General features: G+C 42.0%; 1 protein-coding gene across 7 annotated transcripts in view; it reads left to right on the top strand.

Moving 5' to 3' along the window:
* Positions 1 to 16,166, top strand: part of RHOBTB1 (Rho related BTB domain containing 1) — an 81,830-nt gene extending 65,664 nt beyond the window's left edge. For 3 of the 7 annotated variants that reach the window (XM_055425658.2, XM_055425657.2, XM_055425662.2), the window contains 5 exons: positions 809 to 927; positions 6,787 to 6,937; positions 9,997 to 10,085; positions 12,751 to 12,856; positions 13,366 to 16,163. In XM_055425658.2, the coding sequence (XP_055281633.1) occupies positions 809 to 927; positions 6,787 to 6,937; positions 9,997 to 10,085; positions 12,751 to 12,856; positions 13,366 to 13,535 (635 nt within the window). In that variant the 3' untranslated portion in view covers positions 13,536 to 16,163. Of the gene's footprint in view, positions 1 to 808; positions 928 to 6,786; positions 6,938 to 9,996; positions 10,086 to 12,750; positions 12,857 to 13,365 lie in introns of all 7 variants that reach the window. The other 4 variants (XM_055425656.2, XM_055425655.2, XM_055425660.2 and 1 more) reach the window with 3 other exon arrangements.
* Positions 16,167 to 23,634: the final 7,468 nt, after the last annotated feature.

Genomic DNA, 23,634 nt, shown 5'->3' with positions numbered 1-23,634 from the left:
AAACCCATGTCCATCGAGTGGATGATGCCATCCAACCATCTCATCCTCTGTCATCCCCTTCTTCTCCCACCTTCAATCTTTCCCAGTATCAGGGTCTTTTCCAGTGAGTCAGTTCTTCACATCAGGTGGCCAAAGTATTGGAGTTTCAGCTTCAGCATCAGTCCTTCCAATGAATATTCAGGACTGATTTCCTTTAGGATGGACTGGTTGGATCTCCTTGCTCTCCAAGGGACTCTCAAGAGTCTTCTCCAACACCAGAGTTCAAAAGCATCAATTCTTCAGCGCTCAGCTTTCTTTATGGTCCAACTCTCACATCCATACATGACCACTAGAAAAGCCATAGCCTTGACTAGATGGACCTTTGTTGACAAAGTAATGTCTCTGCTTTTTAATATGCTGTCTAGGTTGGTCATGACTTTTCTTGAAGTAAGCTGTTAAAAAATGTCTACACACGTTTTATATAGCTAAGACAAACATGACAAAATTAAGCATGTGATAAACCAGTTACTGTTTTATTATTCTTTCTACTGTTCTCCATATTGAAACTTTTCTAAATAAGGAAAGAATATTCCTCTCTTTATGTTATTTTATGGTTCACAGTATTTGTGTTGTGACCTTATGTATAATTTTAAATGCTTACTCCTTATATCCTTGGAGGACATGGAGAGAATTGGTGCCCAAGGTCGGGGTGGACACTGCATCAGTGGTTAAGGGTATGGAAGAGAGATGAGAGACTAGGCGGTTGGATGTGGATGGAACCCCTGGCAAGGCTGGCTCACAGGCTTGTGCTTCCTCCATCCTTGGGCAGATGTGACATTTAAGTTGGACGATGGAGCCATCAGTGCCCACAAACCGCTGCTGATCTGTAGCTGCAAGTGGATGGCTGCCATGTTCGGGGGGTCATTTGTCGAAAGCGCCAACAGTGAGGTAGGTGCCTTCCCAAAAGCCCAAGCGGCATCGTAATGAATATGCATGTGTATTTGTATTAGAAAGTGTTGCCAGAGGACTTTGATTCTTTAACTGCTAGCTTGGAAGACTTTTTTAGGCAATGCTTGAGTATCAGGTCACCCTCTTTCCATAATTCTGCAATTATGAGAAGCCTGTTGTTCACTTGCTATGTGTGAGCCCCCAAGTCCCCCCGTATCCTTTCATCTTCACAGTGCTCCTCATCCCTGAAAACATGTACAGCCATATTTTTAAACAAGTGTCACCAGGCAAGGTACCATCAAAATCCCCTCAAAGAGGGGCACACTGTCTTCTAGAAGTTTGAGACCGTGAAAAGTGTCTTCAGTCACTTAAACCTGGGCTTGACTCTGCCGACAGCAGATGAGGGATCTTAAAAAGCCACCTTCCTGTGCCTCAATCTCCTTATCCTAAAGGTGAGAGATGTACTAGGTCATGCTCAAGGTCCCCGTGATCTGTAATAGTCCCTGAGGCTCTCTGCCCTAATGTGCCTCAACTCTAGGGTTTGTCACCTCTAGGGAAACAAAGATGGAGCAAAGGGTCTCTTAGAGTACTTGTTACAGCTAGTAAAGCCACTGGGTCACTTGTCAAATGCTGGCCCTATCTCCAAAAACGGGATATTATTAGAGCAGAGCAAGCAGCATCTTGGAGACCTTGTATCTCCACCTCTTCACAAGTTGTTGGAAAAGAAAGAAAAATTCCCTTCAAGCATTTCTAACTTGTGTCTAGAGGTAGGCATTTTTTGTTGAGTTTTGCAAATATTTCTTACCCATCTTTTAAAAATATATATGAGGACACCCCATCAAGGTTATTGTCCTAATGGGCTTATTTTTGCTTATCTCAACATCTCTCCAAACTTTTAACACAAACACAAAAAATAGTAAGTAACTTTGAAGGGGAGCCCTCACACCAGAAATCTGAGCACTCCCTTTGTGACCCAGGAGCCTGCATTTGCATCCCCAGGTAGGGAAACAGAATCCTGTAATCAAAAGCCAGGATGGCTGGCTGTCAGTAGGCCACCCTCCTGCTTTCAGAACAGACTGCTGCTGCTCCTAAACCAACCCCAGCCAAAGACTGTCTGCTGTTGGGGGAAAAGATGTTAGGTTTATCCTGATGACCTCTTCTGATGTCTGCCAGCCTTCCTAAACCAGGAGGTCCTCAACTGCAGCTAAATGAAGTCTTTCCTCTGCCATCAAAGATGTCTGGGAGCATCATTACTGAGACCACAGCAACTGGTAGAGGCTTCCCAGTGAAGGAACTGTGGGACTCAGATCCCCGACTCCTCTGCGTACAAGTTGCTTGGCCTTGGGCCAGTGATCACCTTTCTGAGCTCCAGTCTCCCTATCTGGAAAATGTGATCATAACCCGTAATGTGGTTGCGAGGTGTGAGTGTCAGTACCTGTGAAGCACCTCGTAAGCACTAAATGCAAAATGACGTCAGCCTTATGTGGATGCTGGCAGCACTGATGATATTCTTTCCCTGTTTTTCAAGAAAATTGGGGGATGCCGCCAATTAGTAAAACCTCATCCAACTGGCACAGCACCAACTTCAGTAATCTCTCAAGATAAAAGAGCCCTGAGACTTGCTTCCCCTCTGTTTCCAGCTTGCTGAAGCATGTGCTCGAGGGTACCTGCTTGTCACCTGGCAGAGAGCAGTTGATCAAAGTCCCGGGGCCCAGGCACAAAGAGACAGTCAGAGCTGACCTCACTGATGCTAATCCCCTTTATCCCTTCTCAGAGTGGATTGTAATTGTCTCCAGATTAAAATGTGCAGGAGAGGTGACCAAAACAGAAACTTGGTGGCCGGTGTGAATGCTCATGGGTCTGGTCACATCACAGCCTCTCTCTGGGGTAGCGTCTGTTTAGCATTGCCCTGCCCACCCCACTCCCCACCTCAAGGACTAGGTCTAGTACTACTTAGAACTGCAGCTGAGCCTGATACAGATGTGTAGTTTCAACCCAGCTCAAAACACAAAAGCCATGGAACCAAGCTACTGAAAGTCTATACCAAGACACCTAATATATGAAGAATGGCATGAGCTGTGGATATGTCCACTCTTTCCTGCCCCTTCTCATGACTTCCAGGGAACACGGAAATATTCTGTTATATAGTTATGAACTCTCGTCTCAACTTGACCTTGGGCAGGAGACCAACCCTCTTTAGACCTGTGTCCTCATCTCTAAAATGGGGACCACAAGAGAACCATCTCCAAAGGGCAGGGCAGCCATGAAAGTATGTGTGTAAAGCATCAAATTTGGTGCCTGAAACGTACAAAGGCTCAAGCAATGTCGATAACAATTTTCCTGGAGGATTCTTGTTAAATTGTTTCCATGAGGAGTTCAAGGTCTTTGTCCCTCGAAAGTCCTCAGGTAACAAGCCACCAGGTCCCTTCCTAAACTAGCAGAGTGTGGTAGAGGTGGTTATGGGGGTAAGAAGAGGTACTTGGGTGAAGTCTCAGTAAATATTCTATGGTTAATTTAGGCCTGTATATGCATGGGCCTGTGCTTTCTAGGCCACCTTTTTACTCTTTATTGTTTTGTGAAAATCTGACATCCCCCACAAAATCCAACCTTTTTTTTTTTGCATTAATTGAATTCACATGCATATCCAGAAAGGAATAAAATATGCCCACTGATGTTCTTTTAACTTTTTTTGTCATTTAATATTTAAGACACTGTATTTTACTTCTATTTTTCTCATTACTTTTAATGTAGCAGTAAGCATAATTCTCTCCCCAGAGGTACTCAGCAAGTGGTTCATTAAAAATGCATGCCCGTGTTGTAGTAAGCAATGCTCTGGATCTAGAATACTTTCTTGTTCTCTATGAGACCATCTCTAATTATAAGCCTAATAGTCTGAGCTGATCTTTGCAATTAAAATTTTAAACCAGCTAAACTGGAATATGGGTCATTGTTTAGGGTAGCATTGTATTCTTATTTTTTTAAAAGCTACATTCAGCAGGTAGGGCACAACATTTTTAATTCCATTTGTTTTATTTATATTATTTTTTTTAAGTTCTATAAAAATGGTCTCTCTGTTGCTACTCAGTTTATTAGTAATGCTGAAATCACAGGGAAAAAAATCAACAGCGAGGGAAAAAAAAGTTCATGTTCTAAAATGTTTATTTTCTTTTGTTGGTTACTTCGGAGGACCCTAACATTATTTGCCAAAAAGAGCCATTGCTTTTATAAATAAAAGTGTTAGTGTTATATTAAACATGAAGGAAACAATAGGTCATAGATGCTTACAAATGTCAGAATGCTCTGAAGACATTGGGAGTGTTGGGGCAGGGCTGCTTCCTGGAATTTATCATCTCCTGATGCCAAAAATAATTTCTTTTTATTTAGGATGTCCATTTTGCCATTACTTAGAACGCAATCTTAGAAAAAATTGCTTCAGTCATCTGAGTATCTTCAGAGTCCATAATCTTAGTGAAGGAAAGGCTTTAGATTTCATCTATTCAAAATCTCTCCCATGTCACAGATGAGGAAACTAAGGTTCAGAGATGGTGAATAACTTGTTAAAGGTCACACAGCATTTTAGCAACACATCCCTGGGCCTTCCCCAGTCCCTTACCCTGTCCTTCAAACTAGTATTTTCAGAAATGCCCCCATCCCTGAGAGTGCAGGTACTGACAGGAAGCCGTGGGACTTTATTTATAATCACTAACACTTTAGAGCACTTAGCACTTCATAAAATGCATATTTTTTTTCTATCACAATGGCCCCAACTTTAAAGTTTCACAACTTAATTAACTTTCAATTATTTAAAACTTGTGCTAATCCAAACACCATTCTAGAGAAATCAAATTTTGCCATATGTAATTTGCTGTATTTTCCATATGCTAAAAGTTCATGTCTATATAAGGTAAATGCATGTGTACATAAATGTTTATCCACACAAACATAGCTGTGTTAGATTTACTGGAATAGCAACAATTACAATACAGTGGCTTCTGTATTTTAAAATGAAATCAGAAATAGTTTCCACTTGCCAGGTTATATTTATTATTGTAGAAGTTATGCTAAAAATTTGAAACTATCACACTTGTCAAGTCATTGATGGGTAGTAATCCACGCAGTTTATTAATAGAATCACAATAGTTCTCACTGTGTCTGAGAGAGGAAGAGTAATTTTCATAATATTTCTAGGAATTTTTCTGGGCTCTCTCTTTGATACACCTAGGGAAAGCTCTGTCTGAAAGGATATTCCCTCTGTGAGATGGTTGGTGGCTATGCAGGAAAATGATATAGACGGTTGGTATAGCTTAAACAATTGCAACCACACCATTAGAAGACTGAAGTGGCCACAAGCCCCTTGTAGATTGTGGAGACAATTTATAAACAAATATATATACACACACAGACATATACACACACACATATATGTACACACACTTATACACACAAATATAGAGAGATTAAAATATATAATATAGATGTAATCATATATAACATACAGATATAATCATGCCCTACATAAATGTAATCATAAATGTAATTTTTGTATGCTTATACCAGAATTAAGAAGTCTATAACTTTTTATCCTTTTGAACTCAGAAATCTAATTCTTGAAAACTGTTACTGAGATACAGTGCTGTATTATAGCTTTCTTCCTTACCATGAAGGGTTTCCAGACCTGCTCAGCAGTTCTGAACACAGACTTTAGAATCTTATTTCCTGGGTTCAAATATCAGCCCCAGCTTCCTAGCTTTGCAACCCTGGACACCAAACTTAACCTCCCTGACCCTCCATTCACTTATCTGTAAAATGGCAAAAACAATAGTCTCTCCTTCCTAGGGAGGATATAAGGATCAAAATATAATGCATGTGGAAAGCTTATTAGCACAGTACCTTGTGCATAGGAGGCCTTCTATTAGGTTAATTCTTATCATCATTCCAATAGCAAGTACTCATCGCACCATTCTCTATGATGCCAGGGCACGTCTTGTGGAGTTAGAAACCTCAGATTAAGAACAGCTGCTATAACGTGTATATCCCTGTTGATCCAGGCCCAGCCATTCAGAACTCTACTTCCCAGGCAGTCCCTGGCTCCTCAGCAGGCTCTAGCTTGGATGAATATGCGCAGTAACTACAGGTGCTCAGGAAGACTAGCAGGATCCTCCAGGGAACAATTCTCATACCCAGCCATTCCCCAAGATGTCCCAAGCCCAGCTTTCTCTAGATTCTCTGCATCTACTGATACCTGATAATCTTCCAGTAGTTCCAAATCTATGTGGTTGTGCCACAGGAAAAATAAAGTGTATATATCATGCTAACATATACTTTGCTTATTTTTTATTGATGTATAGTTGATTTCATGCTAGACTTTATTGATAGAACGTTGGAATCAAGCCAGTCACTGTGGCAACTAGGATGGTTGCTCATCGTCTTATTTTGACATCTTAGAGAGCTGGGCTCTATTGTGTGTCAGCAACAGTGCAGTCTGCAGCTCCCCCCAACACCTGTCATGTTGCTAGGAGATTTCTTTCCCCACAATAGAGTATTATCAGGTACTTGGCAAGGAGGGCCTATAATGTCATCATACATTTACAGCCCATTTATCTGATTTATAAGCCCAAATAGCAATTTAAAAATTCCAAATCAGGCTTTGTCAGGCAGCCCCACGTTTTTGTCATACACAAATCAAACTGTTATGTTTACAGCTGTAAATAGTGAGTGACTTCTCCGCACAGCCTCAGAGCAGGTGTCACAGGCTTGCTAATAATGAATCACACGGCCAGGATATTTACAAGCAGTATAGCCTGAAAATGTGCCCACTGCTTTCTTCAGCAGGACTTACCTTTTCAAATAACATTTCAGGTATATCTCCCAAACATAAACAAGATGTCAATGCAGGCAGTACTGGATTATCTCTATACTAAGCAGTTGTCACCTAACTTGGACCTGGACCCACTGGAACTAATTGCCTTGGCAAACAGATTTTGCCTGCCACACTTGGTTGCACTTGCAGGTAAGGCTGATGACTCAGGGCCATGCGGTATCTGACTGTTGTATTTATCAAAATGACATTTAAGCAAAAAATAATACTTCCAGGGAATAAAAATTAAATTTTTATCACCCAACATAGGACTGCCTTGTACAGGGTGATATGAACTGATCAAATGTATCAAACAGCCCCAGTTCAATTCAGCAACTGTTTTTTAAGCACCTGCTTTGTATAGGTCCTGCTGATACATATAGAAGGCAGTAGTTAAGAACATAGGCTACAGATCCAGATCACTTGGGTTCAGATCTTGACTCCACTATTTACTGGCTGGATGACTTCATACTTGATTTAATTACTCTGTGTCTCAGCTTTCTCTCTCTTTAAAATGAGGATAATGATATTCTACCATAGAGTTGTTATGAAGATTAAATGAGTTAAGAGATTATATATATATATACATATAAAGAGAGAGAGAGAGTCCTGAGAACAGTGTCTGGCACCTAGTAAGCATTATGTAAGTGGTTTTCTTAAAGCTATTTTAGAAAATGTTCTGACATTGTCAAGATCATTTTGGGAAAAAGAAAAAAGGGAGACTTGATTTAACTTCACAGAACCTTATGTATCATTTCTAGATTTGCTCAGTTGGTAAGCCAAAGCAGATCTAAATAAGATACATGCTTTCAAATACCCTTTTCTTGAATTTAAACCTTCTGTTTCATTTACCAAAGTTGCTGATGAGCAGTAAGGGTGCCACATTTAGTTGACTCTTGTTAACTATGAAAGCAGGATAGTGCTTGTTTTGTTCACTGGCATATCCTCTGTACACAGAGAAGTGCCTGAGCATAGGAGGATCTCAGTAAAAGTCTGTTGAAAAATTAAATGAAAATGAAGGTATGAACAAACCAACCAGCCACACCTGCCCTTGACTTCCTGACAGTATCTTTAGGAAAAAAAAAAAAAAAGATTTATTTCTCTGCACTCCAAGTTTCTACCGTGCTCAGCCAGCTGGAGATCAAAGTTTTCTCACCTTCCTTCTTCACCAGCTGGATAACAAGAAATAGTACTGCTATTCTTTTTTTTCCTTCTTTTTTTTGCCACACTGCATGGCAAGTGGGATCTTAGTTCCCTGACCAGCAATCTGACAAGCAACCCCTGCATTGGAAGCATGGCGTACTAACCACTGGACAGCTAGGGGAGTTCCTGCTATTCATTCTTTAAACTGTTTTTAACCAATAAACCTGAAGTCATAGATTCAAATGAGTATTGCTGCTTTTTCAATACTAACTCTAGGAGGCTACAGTAGGCAATTCTTTTTCTCATAAGTAAGAATCTCAAGCCATTTGACTATCCAGTTTTTATAAGTATTTGTCTTTTGAGGATAAACTGAACTGTTTTACATAGTCAAAAGTAATTTGGAGCCAAATTTGTTGAACAGGATTTGTGATCAATCTTGAAGGAGGACCATTTTGCTTAAATATTAAGGGTGGTGATGAAAACATGGGACTGATTTCTCCAGGAAAGAAACTGACCCAAAGAAACCTTCTTGTGTTAACTACAGACTTCTATGTATGTTTATTTTTCTTAGTAAATGCTATTATTAATGGTTATGATTATTTAATACACATCTTCCTAAGATGATTCCTTTAATCATTTCTATAGTATTTGCTGTTTATTGTAAGTATGGAGTGTTTGGAACAGAGTGTTTAAAAATCAGTTTCTGGGATGAAAATGCCCTGCAAGCCAAAGTATCACTTAACACTTTGGAATTACCTAAAATTTAAAACCCAGTGACTCCTCTGGAAGATTTAGTTACAAATAGTTCTTTGTCTGTCAATCCAGCTGAGGAAAGTTTTACCAAAGAAACCATCCCAAACTTGAGACCATGTTGACTAGGTAAGAGACATATAGACTAACAAATAAGCACATAAAACCAGGCAGAAAGTAAGCATGGTGTGGACAGTATACTAAAAAATTAAATGTGATGCTGGAGATGAAAAAAAGCATCAAGGAGCCGGAAATGCTGGGCCAAGACTGTACCCACTCATGTCAAGGCCAGAGGCAGGCAACAGCCTAACAGAGGCAAAAGGCAGCTCAGCCACAGAACCAGAGTCTGAATTCAGCATAGAATCCCAGAACACAGCTTCCGAGCAGAAACGACGGTCCCATCTAGATCTGTGTGACTTGTGGCTGAAGATCACCCCAGTCTTTAGAATCTAAGAGGTTGAACAATATGTCCCTCATCTGCTGCTGCTGAGACACACAAACACATTAGCAGTTTTAATTCCCCATCTGGACTCGTTACTTTGAGCCTCTCCACGGTCAGAGAGTATTGAAAATTGGAGTGATATGAGTGAGGAAACCATCAAGCAGGAAGATACAAGAGTCTAGAGGATTCTAGGCAGGTCCTAGCCTGCCCAGAGCAGCACTCTCAAACAGAACTTTCTGCAGTGATAGAGACTTTCTGTGTCCGCATTGGCCAGTACACATGACCACTGAGCACTTAAACATGGCTAGTGAAGGCAATGGCAAGCCACTCCAGTACTCTTGCCTAGAAAATCACATGGACAGAGGAGCCTGGTGGGCTGCAGTCCACGACTGAGTGACTTCACTTTCACTTTTCACTTTCACACATTGGAGAAGGACATGGCAACCCACTCGTGTTCTTGCCTGGAGAATCCCAGGGATGGCGGAGCTTGGTCGGCTTCCGTCTATGGGGTCGCACAGAGTCGGACACAACTGAAGCGACTTAGCAGCAGCAGCAGCAGCAGTGTGGGGTTGAGGACCTGAATTTTTCATTTTGTTTAATTTTAATTGAGTTTAAATAGTCCCTGGTGGCCAGTAGTTACCATACTGGACAGTGGTGCTCTGGAGGACTCTTACTATTTCAGAAAGGCTAACAAGTGTCCCCAGTGTCTGCAGTGCGCTGACTCAAGCCATGACTCACCATACTGAAAGACCACACATCAGAGAGGGCCCTTGATTCAGTTCACAAGGAACTGTGTCCCCCTACCTCCTACCCTCTTAGGTGACCCCAGACGGCAGCCTCCAGGCACTAACATTCTCCTGCTCCCTCTTCTCCCCAGAACAGCACGCTGTTCAGGAGCTGACCAAGGCCGCCATGAGTGGTGTGGGCATTGACGGGGAAGTTCTCTCTTACTTGGAATTGGCCCAGGTTTGTAGCAATTTGCCTTTCACCTTTTCAGTGTATTCAACCAGTTCATTTAATGCTGATAAAACATTCCACTGTTGCATCTGAACAAATAAAGATGTCACCACTGAGTCACAGAAGCCCCCTGCTGTGTGCAACAGAAAAGATCTGAGAGTTTTAAGTTTCATGCACTGTTCACCCTGCTGGGCTTCATTTGAAAAAACAACAAGGGCCCTGCCCCCACACCAGCCCCTTTGTGCCCCGCCCCTCCAGAGGCAGCAGCTTCACATGTGGGAGAACAGCTCAGGGCATGGGAGGGGAAGGCTCTGTCTCTTTTTTGAATTCTCAGACATGCCTTGACTGAGATCAGACAGTTTCTAGAATTCCGTGAAGTCCAGGGTTGCCTCCGGTCTCGCTGCAGCTCTCCTGGTTTTCCTTTTTTTTTTTACATCAGCACTTGTTACTGTTGATGTTGTGATTCCATATCCCAACACACACTGCCCTCTTCCTCTAGAGAGGGTCAGAGATCAGCCTTGGCTTTATCTCTGTATAATTTATTTAAGGCACAAAGTTAAACGCTGCCTCCATTTCCTCATCTGTTGGAAATGGGAATGGTAATTCTCCCTCTGTCCACCTTACTGCTTATTTTGAGAAACAAATAGGAGAGAATGTTTCAGAAAGAGCATCAAAGAGGGGAAATCCTCTCATAATACAAGGCACATAGGCAGAGTTATCCAATCCCTGACCTAGACTTAGAGGCCATGAGTTTACACTCTGAAGGAACTAACAATAAATTCTTCAGACTTTTCTCTGACCTGTTGGGCTTGGCTTTCTTTGTTCCCTGTCTTGGTTAGGGCAGTGGTTTACTAAATCTTACGTCAGGCACTTCAACTCGGAATTTGTCAACCGAGGAAGAGGAGGAGGCAGGCCTACATCACACGTTCCCCAGCCCACTCTGACTGTAGCCCTGAGAGGTGTTCCAGAGGGGAAAATGTGGATCAGGACTTCACAGCAGCCTGCTCTTTCTGACTCAACATCCAACAAGGATTTATTTCCTCCCCTTCTACCAGGCACCACCATAGATAAGAGGACATGTAGATTCTCTGCCCTTGGGGCCATCATAGGCCACTGAGAGAAACAGACATAGACACAAATTATTAAAATCCAGTGTGAGAAACAACCTCATAGAAGTTACAAGTTGAAACCGAGAGCAGGCATCAACTGCAGTGAAATCAACAAGCCCCCATCAACACTGACTGTCCACATTTGGAATTTGGGGTGTTCTGAAACAGGACTAGGGGAGAACTTAGAACTTGTGCCCTTCCAGTAAGTATTCCTCCTGGAGAACAATCAAATGACCCAGAATCTCACATAGGCCAGCCCAATGGAGGTAATATAGTAGTTGTGTCTATCTTTTTACTTTCTGTTCCCACCCTGTCCCCTCCCCTGACCCACACATAACCCAGGAAGGAAATAAAATCATTCCTGCTAAGCTCTGAAAATCCTTGGAGGAGGCATTTAGGATGGAGCCTCCAGTATCTTAGCTCATTCATTAGACTCTAACCCAGGGGTGCACTGGTAAGTATTTAACTATCAGCTTGGGGATAGCAGAGATCATGATCTGTTGCATTTTCCAGTCTCCATGGTGTAAATACCCGACCTGCCCAACTTTTAACAACTCAGTCACTGAGCTTAGAGTAGCAAAGAGCTGCACCCAGTGACGCTCTCGAGCAGGTACAAGCCCAACTCCAATACCGCACTGCTCTAATCTGACTTTCAGGGAGAAATCTACTATCAAGAGAAGTTGGAAGCCCTGGCTAAAATTGTCTGTCCTGCTGGGCTTGTGATCTGCAGAGAGTTTCTTGAATTAGTTTCCGGGGACGTTGGCTTTTCTCTTGTCCTCTGTTCAGGGCGTTGACAGGGGCCTCAGAAGAAGCATGCTGTGGGTTTCAGGGGTTCAGCTGCTCAAAGAAGCATCAAGAGTAACAGACAATAGAACAGATGTCTGAAAGAGGCCTGGACAGAAAGAGTGAGGGATGTGAGAGACCTTCCAAATTTGGGGACAAGATGGGGAGTTAACTATGGATTTTTGTGTATCAGGTCTTTTGCAGACACAGCTACCTCAGCTGCCATGGTCCTGTGCATCTTCTCAGAGAGTGCATGGAGTGTCTGGCTCCCTCCCTCCCTGCCCACATCGTCTGCTCTTCTTATGTAACCAAAAGGACAGGTATAGGACAGTCACACATGCCACAGTCTCCTCTTTCAGATCACTGGCCCCAGCCAGCTGAGCTCTGACATGTGACACGGAGGATTCTATTGCCGAGGCGTCCTTAAACAGGGATGACATCGCTGCTTTCTGCTGCAGGCTGGTGCCTTCCAGAGGCCATGACCACTTATCATTAGAGGGCAGGTGTGAGGAGAGGGGGAGAGAGGCAAGGCAGACTTTAAACTCCTGATACAGTGATTATTTTTAGTGCACATATCCCGGAGGTGAGAGGAGAATGCCAAACACTTGCATGTGGCTGGTGTGGAAACCATGGCCAAAATCAAAACACTAGTCAAAACAACATGTTTCTGAATTAGTCATCTGGGCCTTTTATTTCTTTGACCCCTACCATGACTTTTTATTTTGTTGTAGTCCCACTTGAGAAAATAGAGGTCTGACCCCCTTTTGGTCACTTCCCTGCAGTTTCACAATGCCCACCAGTTGGCCGCCTGGTGTTTGCACCACATCTGCACCAACTACAACAGTGTTTGTTCCAAGTTCCGCAAGGAAATCAAATCGAAATCTGCAGGTGAGGCTGTGTGGTCCCCATCTGTCCAGTTCTCATCACCTGTGACTGAAGGGTTTCCCTTCACTGCCCTTGAGAAGGAACATGGACAGCCCCCTGGCTCAAGGAGAATTCCTTGTGGCCATATGGCAGTCACAGATTCATGTGACGTGCATGACCCAAGGAATTGTATGTTGGAAATTCTCTCTGGAAAACTTCATGGCTGGGGGGATTTGTGTGGAGACGGGTGGGAGAGAGGTTGTTCAGAGTGCCCTGCTGCAGAGCAAGCAGAGATTGTTGGTTCATCCTTGTCCAGGAAGGCAAAGGGACCTGTGTTCAGGCTGTCTGTGTCCAGCTGTGTAATTTTAGGCAAGTGATTCCACCTCTCAAAACTTTCGTGTCATAATCTGCCACTGGTCCTACTCAGTGTCCCTGCCCATTGGTTAGTTGAGAGGATGCACATGGTAATCATCTCAGAGAAGCCTAAGCACCGAAGCTAGTAGGTGTCATCATCTGCATCTTTTCTTCCCCAGACAACCAGGAATACTTTGAGAGGCACCGCTGGCCTCCCGTGTGGTACCTGAAGGAAGAAGACCACTACCAGCGTGTGAAAAGGGAAAGAGAGAAGGAAGACATTGCACTAAATAAACATCACTCAAGAAGAAAGTGGTGCTTCTGGAATTCATCTCCAGCGGTTGCCTGAGGCAGAAGAGGAAAAAAAATCAGAAATCTAACACACCACTCTTAAAAGCACTACTGTAAAATGAGTCTTATTTTTAGAGATAACATGTAGTTCAGGTTTCAGGCACTGATCTTCCTCCACTTTTGTGCATTTATCTTTGTTGGGATCAAAGCACAAGCTCACCATCCATGAGCCTGGACAAAAAGGGAAGTTGACGCTCACTGCATTCCTTAAACTTATATGTATATTTTTTGTTAGAAGGCTTAATAAACTTTAGTCTGTTATCTCATTTCTTTTTATACAAAGGAAAAAAAATCCAGCTTTCATGTTTCGAATTCCAAATTGGAAAATATTTTTATACGGTCTCTTGTAAATGAAAATACTGTGTATTACTTTATTTTACAGGCCACACATTAACCATGAAGTCGCCCTGCGATTCTCTTTGCCCATGAGCATTATTACTTAATTAGAGGGATATCCTTTTGTCGTGAAGTAAAGGGTTGGAATGAAATTCCCCAAAGTACAAGTTAGGGAGTGTTTCATCTTTGTTCTGCCGAATAACATTGGTATAATTACCAAGTCAACTCCAAGAATGTGTATTTACAATATTTGCTGTGTAAGTGCTAGTAATTATATGGTTATATGTGCCATGTAAAATATAGTGATATCAAATCTTCTGTTGTTTAAAATGTCTAGATTTAAAAGGATAATCTTTATAATCATTAGAAGGGCTTATTAAATCCCAGCATTATCCAGGGCAAACTCTCTGGTGGACCTGAATACAAAAGATACCACAAGAGCGCTGTGTTTGGATTGCTGTATGAAGATGTCTCTCAGTGTTCCTTGATCTTGCCATGTTTCTGCATGCAGTTTTGCCACTGACTTGAATCAAGATGGGCAAGGGCAAGGGTCCCCGGACTCTGTCCCCTCATCTGTGGACTTGTCACATCTCCCCACCAGAAACAGGCTTCCTCAGGTCTCTCACCTGCGGCCAACTTCACTTTGTAAGATCCATGTTTTTAACTCTTCCCAGGGAAAATTCACGTTGCTGCAGAAGTAGACCAAGGCAGACCACCCACCCCTGCTGAAATTCAGTGGGAGGGCCTGTGAAGGCACAAAGCTGGAGGCTGGGTCGTCTAAGGTCACTGCATTCTCCAACGCGGATGGGAATTTTACTCCAAAAGTCTAGGAAATGGTGCTATTGTGAGTTAGTTCTGACCCTTTGTCATTCTGAGTTTTCAGTGTTAAAATAGAAAGTATTGAGCAGGGGGGCTTTTGAGAGGCCATCAATCACTGCTTCTCTGTAAATTAAAATGTTACAGCACTCACACAGAGCATTTTAAGGCCACAGTTACATACCTGTTTTGGGATGTTGTGTGGTGGAGGCTCGGGCTTATTCTATTCAGAGGTCAATTTACTGATACTAAAAGCTGTTGATTTTTTTTTTTTCTAGCTTTCAGAAGTTAGAAAAGAGACGGTTGAGTCCAAACTCCAGTGTTAACAACCAAATATATTTGAAAATCTATCCAGATTACAGATAAGCACTTATTACTGGCAGTGGATACATACCAGTTAGCAAAATTGGGAGAGGCCCAGAAATGTTATCACTCTCTCATGACAAAGGACTGGGCAGTAGAGTAGGGAAGGATGGGATGATTGGGAATGCATCTACCTTAATTTTGGGTCAATAGGTTGTCAGTCATGAGTGGAAGGAGAAAGGAGACAGAATAAGAGGAAGAGTCAGCATATATCCCATCATAGAATGGTAGAAGTTGTGTTTTCGATGAATAGTCAGAATTGAATTTATACAACCAAAGCTCCCATGTGATTGTAATCTTGCCAAAATGTAATGGACACATAATGAACCTGGGATATAAGCAATAATATCCACTAGTGTCATCAGCTGCTGTAACCAAGTGGCTGGTTCATTTGGTTGACGCTGATTATGGCCTTTAACCATGGTGGTTTGTTTTGTGTTTTGTTTTTTATTTCACAAAAAGCCAATAAAACTGTTTAGCTATAAAATGCCTCCAGTTTTTGTGTTTTTTTTTCTTTAAGGACTACCATCATTATTGTGTGTGTAATTTTCATTGCTTTTTAAAAGAACTATCAAAGCTTCAAGGGTGCTGTGTCATGGGGTATGTGTGCTTCAAGATGACTGTCATCTTTGTCTTTAGTATTGCCAGCAGATTGTAATATCATGATGTAAATGAGGGATCCGGCTTTTTGATTTTGGCTAATATGAGTTTGAGTGAACTCCGGGAGTTGGTGATGGACAGGGAGGCCTGGCGTGCTGTGATTCATGGGGTCGCAAAGAGTCGGACACGACTGAGCGACTGAACTGAACTGAATATGGTTATGTCATTAGACATGGTACAGTTTTGGAAAAAAACAAAAATAATGTCTCTACCCAAATTGACTTGTTTTAATCTGATTTTGGACAGTTCTACCAGCAATTAAGTCAAAGTTTGCATTGGTGGACTCATGTAGAACAGTCTTCTTCAGAAGCAGATCTGAGAAAGCCTTTGGAAAAATTTATAAGTAATCTCCAAACTTCTAGGTAGTATATTAGCCCAAGCTCAGAAGGAAGAAGGGCCTCCAATGAGGTTTCAAGGGGGGTTTTCTGAGTAGCAAATGTCCCATGACTCTATGGAAAGAAGTTAACAACTATAAAACATAACTGCATGAAGAAGACAGTTTCCAATACATTTGCACAGCCTTTTTAAGGTGGGTGGTCCAGACCAGGCACCTTTTATCTAATACATGCCAGTGAGGTCTTTCCTCTAGAAAGTCTTGGTCTAAGTTTCTGGCAAACCATTAAGGATTTCAGCAACCCTGTATCAGCATTCTAGGAACCAAAAATTTTACTGGTTTAGCAACAACTCAAGCATTTTCATTGTCGACATTCACAAGCAAGAATTCTATGCTCCTAAGATTTTTTTCCCACTTGCTTCCATTGTATGGTATATCAGTTGTCAAAGTTCAGTTTTTCATCACTGTGACACTGGCTAAGCAGAATAAATTCTACTAGTCAGAGGGAAAAGAACAAAGAATTCTGAATTTGGAAGTGTACAGTATTTGGAAAAGTGCAGTATTTCTGAAATGAATCCTTTTCTGCAGGCTGATTTATCAGGCTTTTTCTTAAAGAAATACATATGGTGTGGCTTTAATTGGATGCTAGGGGACAAGTAGCAATAATTCCTCTTTTCTAGGGAATATAACTATTGCATAAAAGATGTAGAGTTAAAAGTTAGCCAGGGAGAATGTATCTGTGTTGTTTGTGTACAAGTAATCAAGAAGCAACATAAAGGGAAAAAAGGCTAAAGATAATTTTTAAAAAAAGAGAAGGAGGAAGGAACTGATCAGATCCATGGAAGTTGAATTAAGCATTATGAGCTTCGAATGTACCTCTTTCTTCCAAAGTGCTAATTTATGAAATTATTCAATATCTCATGATTTGATTTATTTTCAGATACACACTTTGCTGTACTGAATCTCCAGCTAGGCAGATGAGGTATGCACCATGGAAATGCACTGGTGTGTCAACCCGCTGACCTGTCAAAGGAGAAGCCTGTTTCTCCTTTTAGCTGCGTTTGTAAATCTCACCCTGTGCTGCTAGTGCCTTTAAGTTGGATATTTTTACTTAAGCCTTTCAGATGCAAGATTTGTCACTGGGTTCATGTGCAGGTGCCTCATCAGTTAGACTTCTACAGAAGTAGACTTCTATGGAAATAATTTGGGAGCAGATAACTCTTAGGTAAAAACAAATCAATGATAAGTTGCACGTGCACAGACATGAAACTGTTAGAAACAACATTAGGAGACAAGAAGTGACTTGCCAGCATCTCACTCCTGTTGCTCCAGGAACAGAACATCTTAGTGACATGCATTTCCAGTAGACTGTAGATGAAATGGGTGATTCCTAGATGTGGGCCCATGGAAAGAGGAGGTAAATTCTTTGAGTCTGAATACATTCTCAGACCCAAAGACAAGAATGCTTAGATATTACTTACAGGCAATCAATGAGAAAGAACTTGATTCATATCCCTCTGCATGGATGCCAACCAAAGTTTGGGCATTTTTTTATTCCCTCCCAATCTGATAAAAATAAACATTGTTTTGATTCAATGATTCATAATAGTCCCAGTTGAAGGGATAATACCTATGGATTTAAGATCAACTGTTGTGTGAAGAGACACAACCTCTCTACGCTGTAATTGTCTAAAAAAAAAAGTGGAAATGTATCTCAATAGATGAGAAAGCCTTTGACAAAATACAAAATCCATTTATGATAAAAACCATCCAGAAAGTGGGAACAGAAGGGACATATCTCAACATAATAAAAGCTATATATGACAAACCCACAGCAAACATTATTTATCCTCAATGGTGAAAAACTGAAAGCATTTCCCCTAAAGTCAGGAACAAGACAAGGGTGCCCACTCTCACCACTACTATTCAACATAGTTCTGGAAGTTTTGGCTACAGCAATCAGAGCAGAAAAAGACATAAAAGGAATACAAATTGGAAAAGAAGAAGTAAAACTTTCACTATTTGCTGATGACATGATCCTCCACACAGAAAACCCTAAAGACTCTACCAGAAAACTACTAGAGCTAACCAATGAATACAGTAAAGTTGCAGGATATAAAATCAACACACAGAAATCCCTTGCATTCCTATACACTAATAATGAGAAAATAGAGAAATTAAGGAAATTATTCCATTCACTGTTGCAACGAAAAGAATTAAATACTTAGGAATATATCTACCTAAGGAAACAAAAGACTTGTACATAGAAAACTATAAAACACTAGTGAAAGTAATCAAAGAGGACACTAATAGATGGAGAAATATACCGTGTTCGTGGATTGGAAGAATAAATATTGTGAAAATGAGTATACTACCCAAAGTAATTTATACATTCAATGCAATCCCTATCAAGCTACCAATGATATTTTTCACAGAACTAGAACAAATAATCTCACAATTTGTATGGAAATACAAAAAACTTTGAATAGCCAAAGCAATCTTGAAGAAGAAGAACGGAACTGGAGGAATTAACCTGCCGGACTTCAGGCTCTGCTACAAAGCCACAGTCATCAAGATAGTATGGCACTGGTATAAAGACAGAAATATAGATCAATGGAACAAAACAGAAAGCCCAGAAATAAATCCACGCACCTATGGACACCTTATCTTTGACAAAGGAGGCAAGAATATAAAATGGAGAAAAGACAGTCTCTTTAACAAGTGGGGCTGGGAAAACTGGTCAGCCACTTGTAAAAGAATGAAACTAGAACACTTCCTAACACCATACACAAAAATAAACGCAAAATGGATTAGAGAGCTAAATGTAAGACCAGATTCTATAAAACTCCTAGAGGAGAACGTAGGCAAAACACTCTCCAACATAAATCACAGCAGGATCCTCCAAGACCTACCTCCCAGAAAATTGGAAATAAAAGCAAAAATAAACAAATGGGACCTAATTAAAATCAAAAGCTTCTGCACAGCAGAGGAAACTATAAGCAAGGTGAAAAGACAGCCTTCAGAATGGGAGAAAATAATAGCAAATGAAGCAACTGATAAAGGGTTAATCTCCAAAATATACAAGCAGCTCCTGCAGCTCAATTCCAGAAAAATAAGTGACCCAATCAAAAAATGGGCCAAAGAACTAAACAGACATTTCTCCAAAGAAGACATACAGATGGCTAACAAACACATGAAAAAATGCTCAATTTCCCTCGTAATCAGAGAAATGCAAATCAAAACCACAATGAGATACCATTTCACACCAGTCAGAATGGCTGCTATCCAAAAGTCTACATGCAATAAATGCTGGAGAGGATGTGGAGAGAAAGGAACCCTCTTACACTGTTGGTGGGAATGCAAACTAGTACAGCCACTATGGAGAACAGTGTGGAGATTCCTCAAAAAACTGGAAATAGAACTGCCATATGATCCAGCAATCGCACTCCTGGGCATACACACCGAGGAAACCAGAATTGAAAGAGACACATGTACTCCAATGTTCACTGCAGCACTGTTTATAATAGCCAGGACATGGAAGCAACCTAGATGTCCATCTGCAGATGAATGGATAAGAAAGCTTTGGTACATATACACAATGGAGTATTTTTCAGCCATCAAAAAGAATGCATTTGAATCAGTTTTAATGAGGTGGATAAAATTGGAGCCTATTATACAGAGTGAAGTAAGCCAGAAAGAAAAACATCAATACAGTATACTAACGCATATATATGGAATTTAGAAAGATGGTAACCTTAACCCTGTATACGAGACTGCAAAAGAGACATAGGTTTATAGAACAGTCTTTGGGACTCTGTGGGAGAGGGTGAAGGTGGGATGATTGGGGAGAACGGCATTGTAGCAGGTATATTATCATATGTGAAATGAATCACCAGTCCAGGTTCGACGCATGATACAGGATGCTTGGGGCTGGTGCACGGGGATGACCTGGAGGAAGGATATGGGGAAGAGGGAGGTGGGAGGGGGGTTCAAGAAAGGGAACACATGTACACCCGGGGCGGATTCGTGTCAATGTATGGCAAAACCAACCAATATATTAACGTAAGGTAATTTGCCACCAATAAAATTAAAAAAAAAAAAGTGGAAATGGATTTCACTGAGTTCTTAGTGCAAATTAAATGAGATGATTTAGGTGAAGCACTTGGCACAGTGCCTGGCACGTAGTACTCAGCATATCAAATACCCAGGCAAGAAATCCAAGAGAAAGAACAACTCTGCAAGTTACAAAATGGAACAAAGATGTCTTTTCCTGCATTTCCCTTAAACCATGTGCCAACTTTGCTGCTTAGTGCTCCATGACGGTGATGAAAGAATTAGAAAATAAGAGTCATGGGAAGAGCAAAAGCAGGTCGTGGGAGCATAGGGAAGAATATAGCTCTTTCCAAGACGACATTGTCCCCACCATTCTACCCTTCTCTCCGTGGAATAAGGGCTGCTGCTGCTGCTGCATCACTTCAGTCGTGTCCGACTCTGTGTGACCCCATAGACGGAAGCCCACCAGGCTCCCCCGTCCCTGGGATTCTCCAGGCAAGAACACTGCAGTGGGTTGCCATTTCCTTCTCCAATGTGTGAAACTGAAAAGTGAAAGTGAAGTCGCTCAGTCGTGTCCGACCCTTAGCGACCCCACAGACTGCAGCCCACCAGGCTCCTCCATCCGTGGGATTTTCTAGGCAAGAGTACTGGAGTGGCTTGCCATTGCCTTCTCCAGGAATAAGGGCTAGACTACCCTAATGGCCCAGTTGGTAAAGAATCTGCCTGCAATGCAAGAGACCTGGGTTCAATCCCTAGGTCAGGAAAATCCCCTAAGAAAGAAATGGCAACCCACTCCAATGTTCTTGCCTGGAGAATCCCAGGGATGGCGGAGCCTGGTGGGCTGTCATCTATGGGGTCGCACAGAGTCGGACACAACTGAAGCGACTTAGCAACAGCAGCAGCCAGTACTCTTGCCTGGAAAATTCCATGGACAGAGGAGCCAGGCAGACTACACAGTCCATGGGATGGCAAAGAATTGGACACAACTGTGCAACTAACTTTCACTTTTCACCCTAAGGTGAAACTTGACTGAGCCTCTGATTCACATCAAGCTTTTTCCTATTTATTGCTCTCAATCATTTTTTAAATTTTTCTTGAAGCTTGGAAAAGTTAAGAAGGAGTTAAGAAGAAATCTACTTAACCAGACTCCTCAGTGTTCTTCAGTGCTTGGCATTATCATCTTCAGCAGTCTCTTCTTTATTTTCCATAATTTCTTTCATTTCTTCCATAATATCCACTCCCATAATATGTTTGATATATGTCTTTAAAAGTACAGATGTCCTTAAACAGAGTGTTGTTTCATGGATGTGATTGTTATACAAATGGTGTTACCTAATAAATTCCATTCTTTCTGCTTCTCAGACTCCACACTGTTTTGGAAACATCGCCATGTTGTAATGTGTGCATCAGTCCTTTGCTTCCGTGGCTACTCAGTGTTCTACAGCATCCATCACATTTCACTCTCCCATTCCACTGGCAACAGGACCACAACAAATTCCATTCCCGGGCACTACAGTGGACCTCTTTGCATATCCTAAACCAGATTCCCAATTTGGATCTAGACATACAAAATCAAGGTCTTGTGAGGTGAGGGACATGTGTAGGAACATTGGAGTCAAAGATAAAAGTCCTTCCCTGCTCCAGCACTAAGTTGATACGATTCTGCAGAATTCAAGAATCATAAAGAATCTGAAAGGCTCTGTTGCAGCCCAGAGACTGGCTGTCTTTTGAAAGAAACACTGAGTTTACCTCCCGAACCACCTGAGAAGCCACCTGAGGTTTTCCTGATGGTGAAAGTTGTCAGATGTCAGAATAAGTTAGTCAATCCCATCTGGCCTTGGCATTTTGTGTCATCTGAAAGGTCAGTCTTCATTCCAATCCCAAAGAAAGGCAATGCCAAAGTGTGCTCAAACTATCGCACAATTGCACTCATCTCACACCCTAGTAAAGTCATGCTCAAAATTCTCCAAGCCAGGCTTCAGCAATATGTGAACTGTGAACTTCCAGATTTTCAAGCAGATTTTAGAAAAGGCAGAGGAACCAGAGATCAAATTGCCAACATCCGCTGGATCATGGAGAAAGCAAGAGAGTTCCAGAAAACATCTATTTCTGCTTCATTGACTATGCCAAAGCCTTTGACTGTGTGGATCACAATAAACTGTGGAAAATTCTGAAAGAGATGGGAATACCAGATCACCTGACCTGCCTCTTGGGAAACCTGTATGCAGGTCAGGAAGCAACAGTTAGAACTGGACATGGAACAACAGACTGGTTCCAAATAGGAAAAGGAGTGCGTCAAGGTTGTATATTGTCACCCTGCTTATTTAACTATATGCAGAGTACATCATGAGGAATGCTGGGCTGGAAGAAGCACAAGCTGGAATCAAGATTGCCGGGAGAAATATCAATCACCTCAGATATGCAGATGACACCACCCTTATGGCAGAAAGTGAAGAGGAACTAAAAGCCTCTTGATGAAAGTGAAAGAGGAGAGTGAAAAGTTTGGCTTGAAGCTCAACATTCAGAAAACTAAGATCATGGCATCTGGTCCCATCACTTCATGGGAAATAGATGGGGAAACAGTGTCAGACTTTATTTTGGGGGGCTCCAAAATCACTGCAGATGCTGATTGCAGCCATGAAGTTAAAAGATGCTTGCTCCTTGGAAGGAAAGTTATGAACAATCCTAGATAGCATATTAAAAAGCAGAGACATTACTTTGCCAACCAAGGTCCGTCTAGTCAAGGCTATGGTTTTTCCCGTGGTCATGTATGGATGTGAGAGTTGGACTGTGAAGAAAGCTGATCGCTGAAGAATTGATGCTTTTGAACTGTGGTGCTGGAGAAGACTCTTGAGAGTCCCTTGGACTGCAAGGAGATCCAACCAGTCCATTCTAAAGGAGATCAATCCTGGGTGTTCATTGGAAGGACTGATGCTAACGCTGAAACTCCAATACTTTGGCCACCTCATGCGACGAGTTGACTCACTGGAAAAGACTCTAATGCTGGGAGGGATTGGGGGCAGGAGGAGACGGGGACAACAGAGAATGAGATGGCTGGATGGCATCACCGACTCGATGGACATGAGTTTGAGTGAACTCCGGGAGTTGGTGATGGACAGGGAGGCCTGGCGTCCTGTGATTCATGGGGTCACAAAGAGTCAGACACAACTGAGCAACTGAACTGAACTGACCCTCTAGAAAGACAAAAGGACACTGTAACTTCTCAAATGGAGAAGGCAATGGCAAGCCACTCCAGTACTCTTGTCTAGAAAATTCCATGGATGGAGGTGCCTGGTAGGCTGCAGTCTGTGGGGTCGCTAAGGGTAGGACACGACTGAGCGACTTCACTTTCACTTTCACACATTGGAGAAGGAAATGGCAACCCACTCCAGTGTTCTTGCCTGGAGAATCCCAGGGATGGGGGGAGCCTGGTGGGTTTCCGTCTATGGGGTCACACAGAGTCGGACACAACTGAAGTGACTTAGCAGCAGCAGCAGCAGCAACTTCTCAAAAGCCCCTGAAATGCTAATATTTC

The sequence above is a fragment of the Moschus berezovskii genome, chromosome 12, assembly GCF_049115385.1.
Source record: "Moschus berezovskii isolate FMDL1 chromosome 12, NW_MosBer_1.0, whole genome shotgun sequence".
NCBI lineage: Eukaryota > Metazoa > Chordata > Mammalia > Artiodactyla > Moschidae > Moschus > Moschus berezovskii.
Note: the sequence above shows the minus strand (reverse complement) of the source record. Positions and strands in the feature narration are given on the sequence as shown.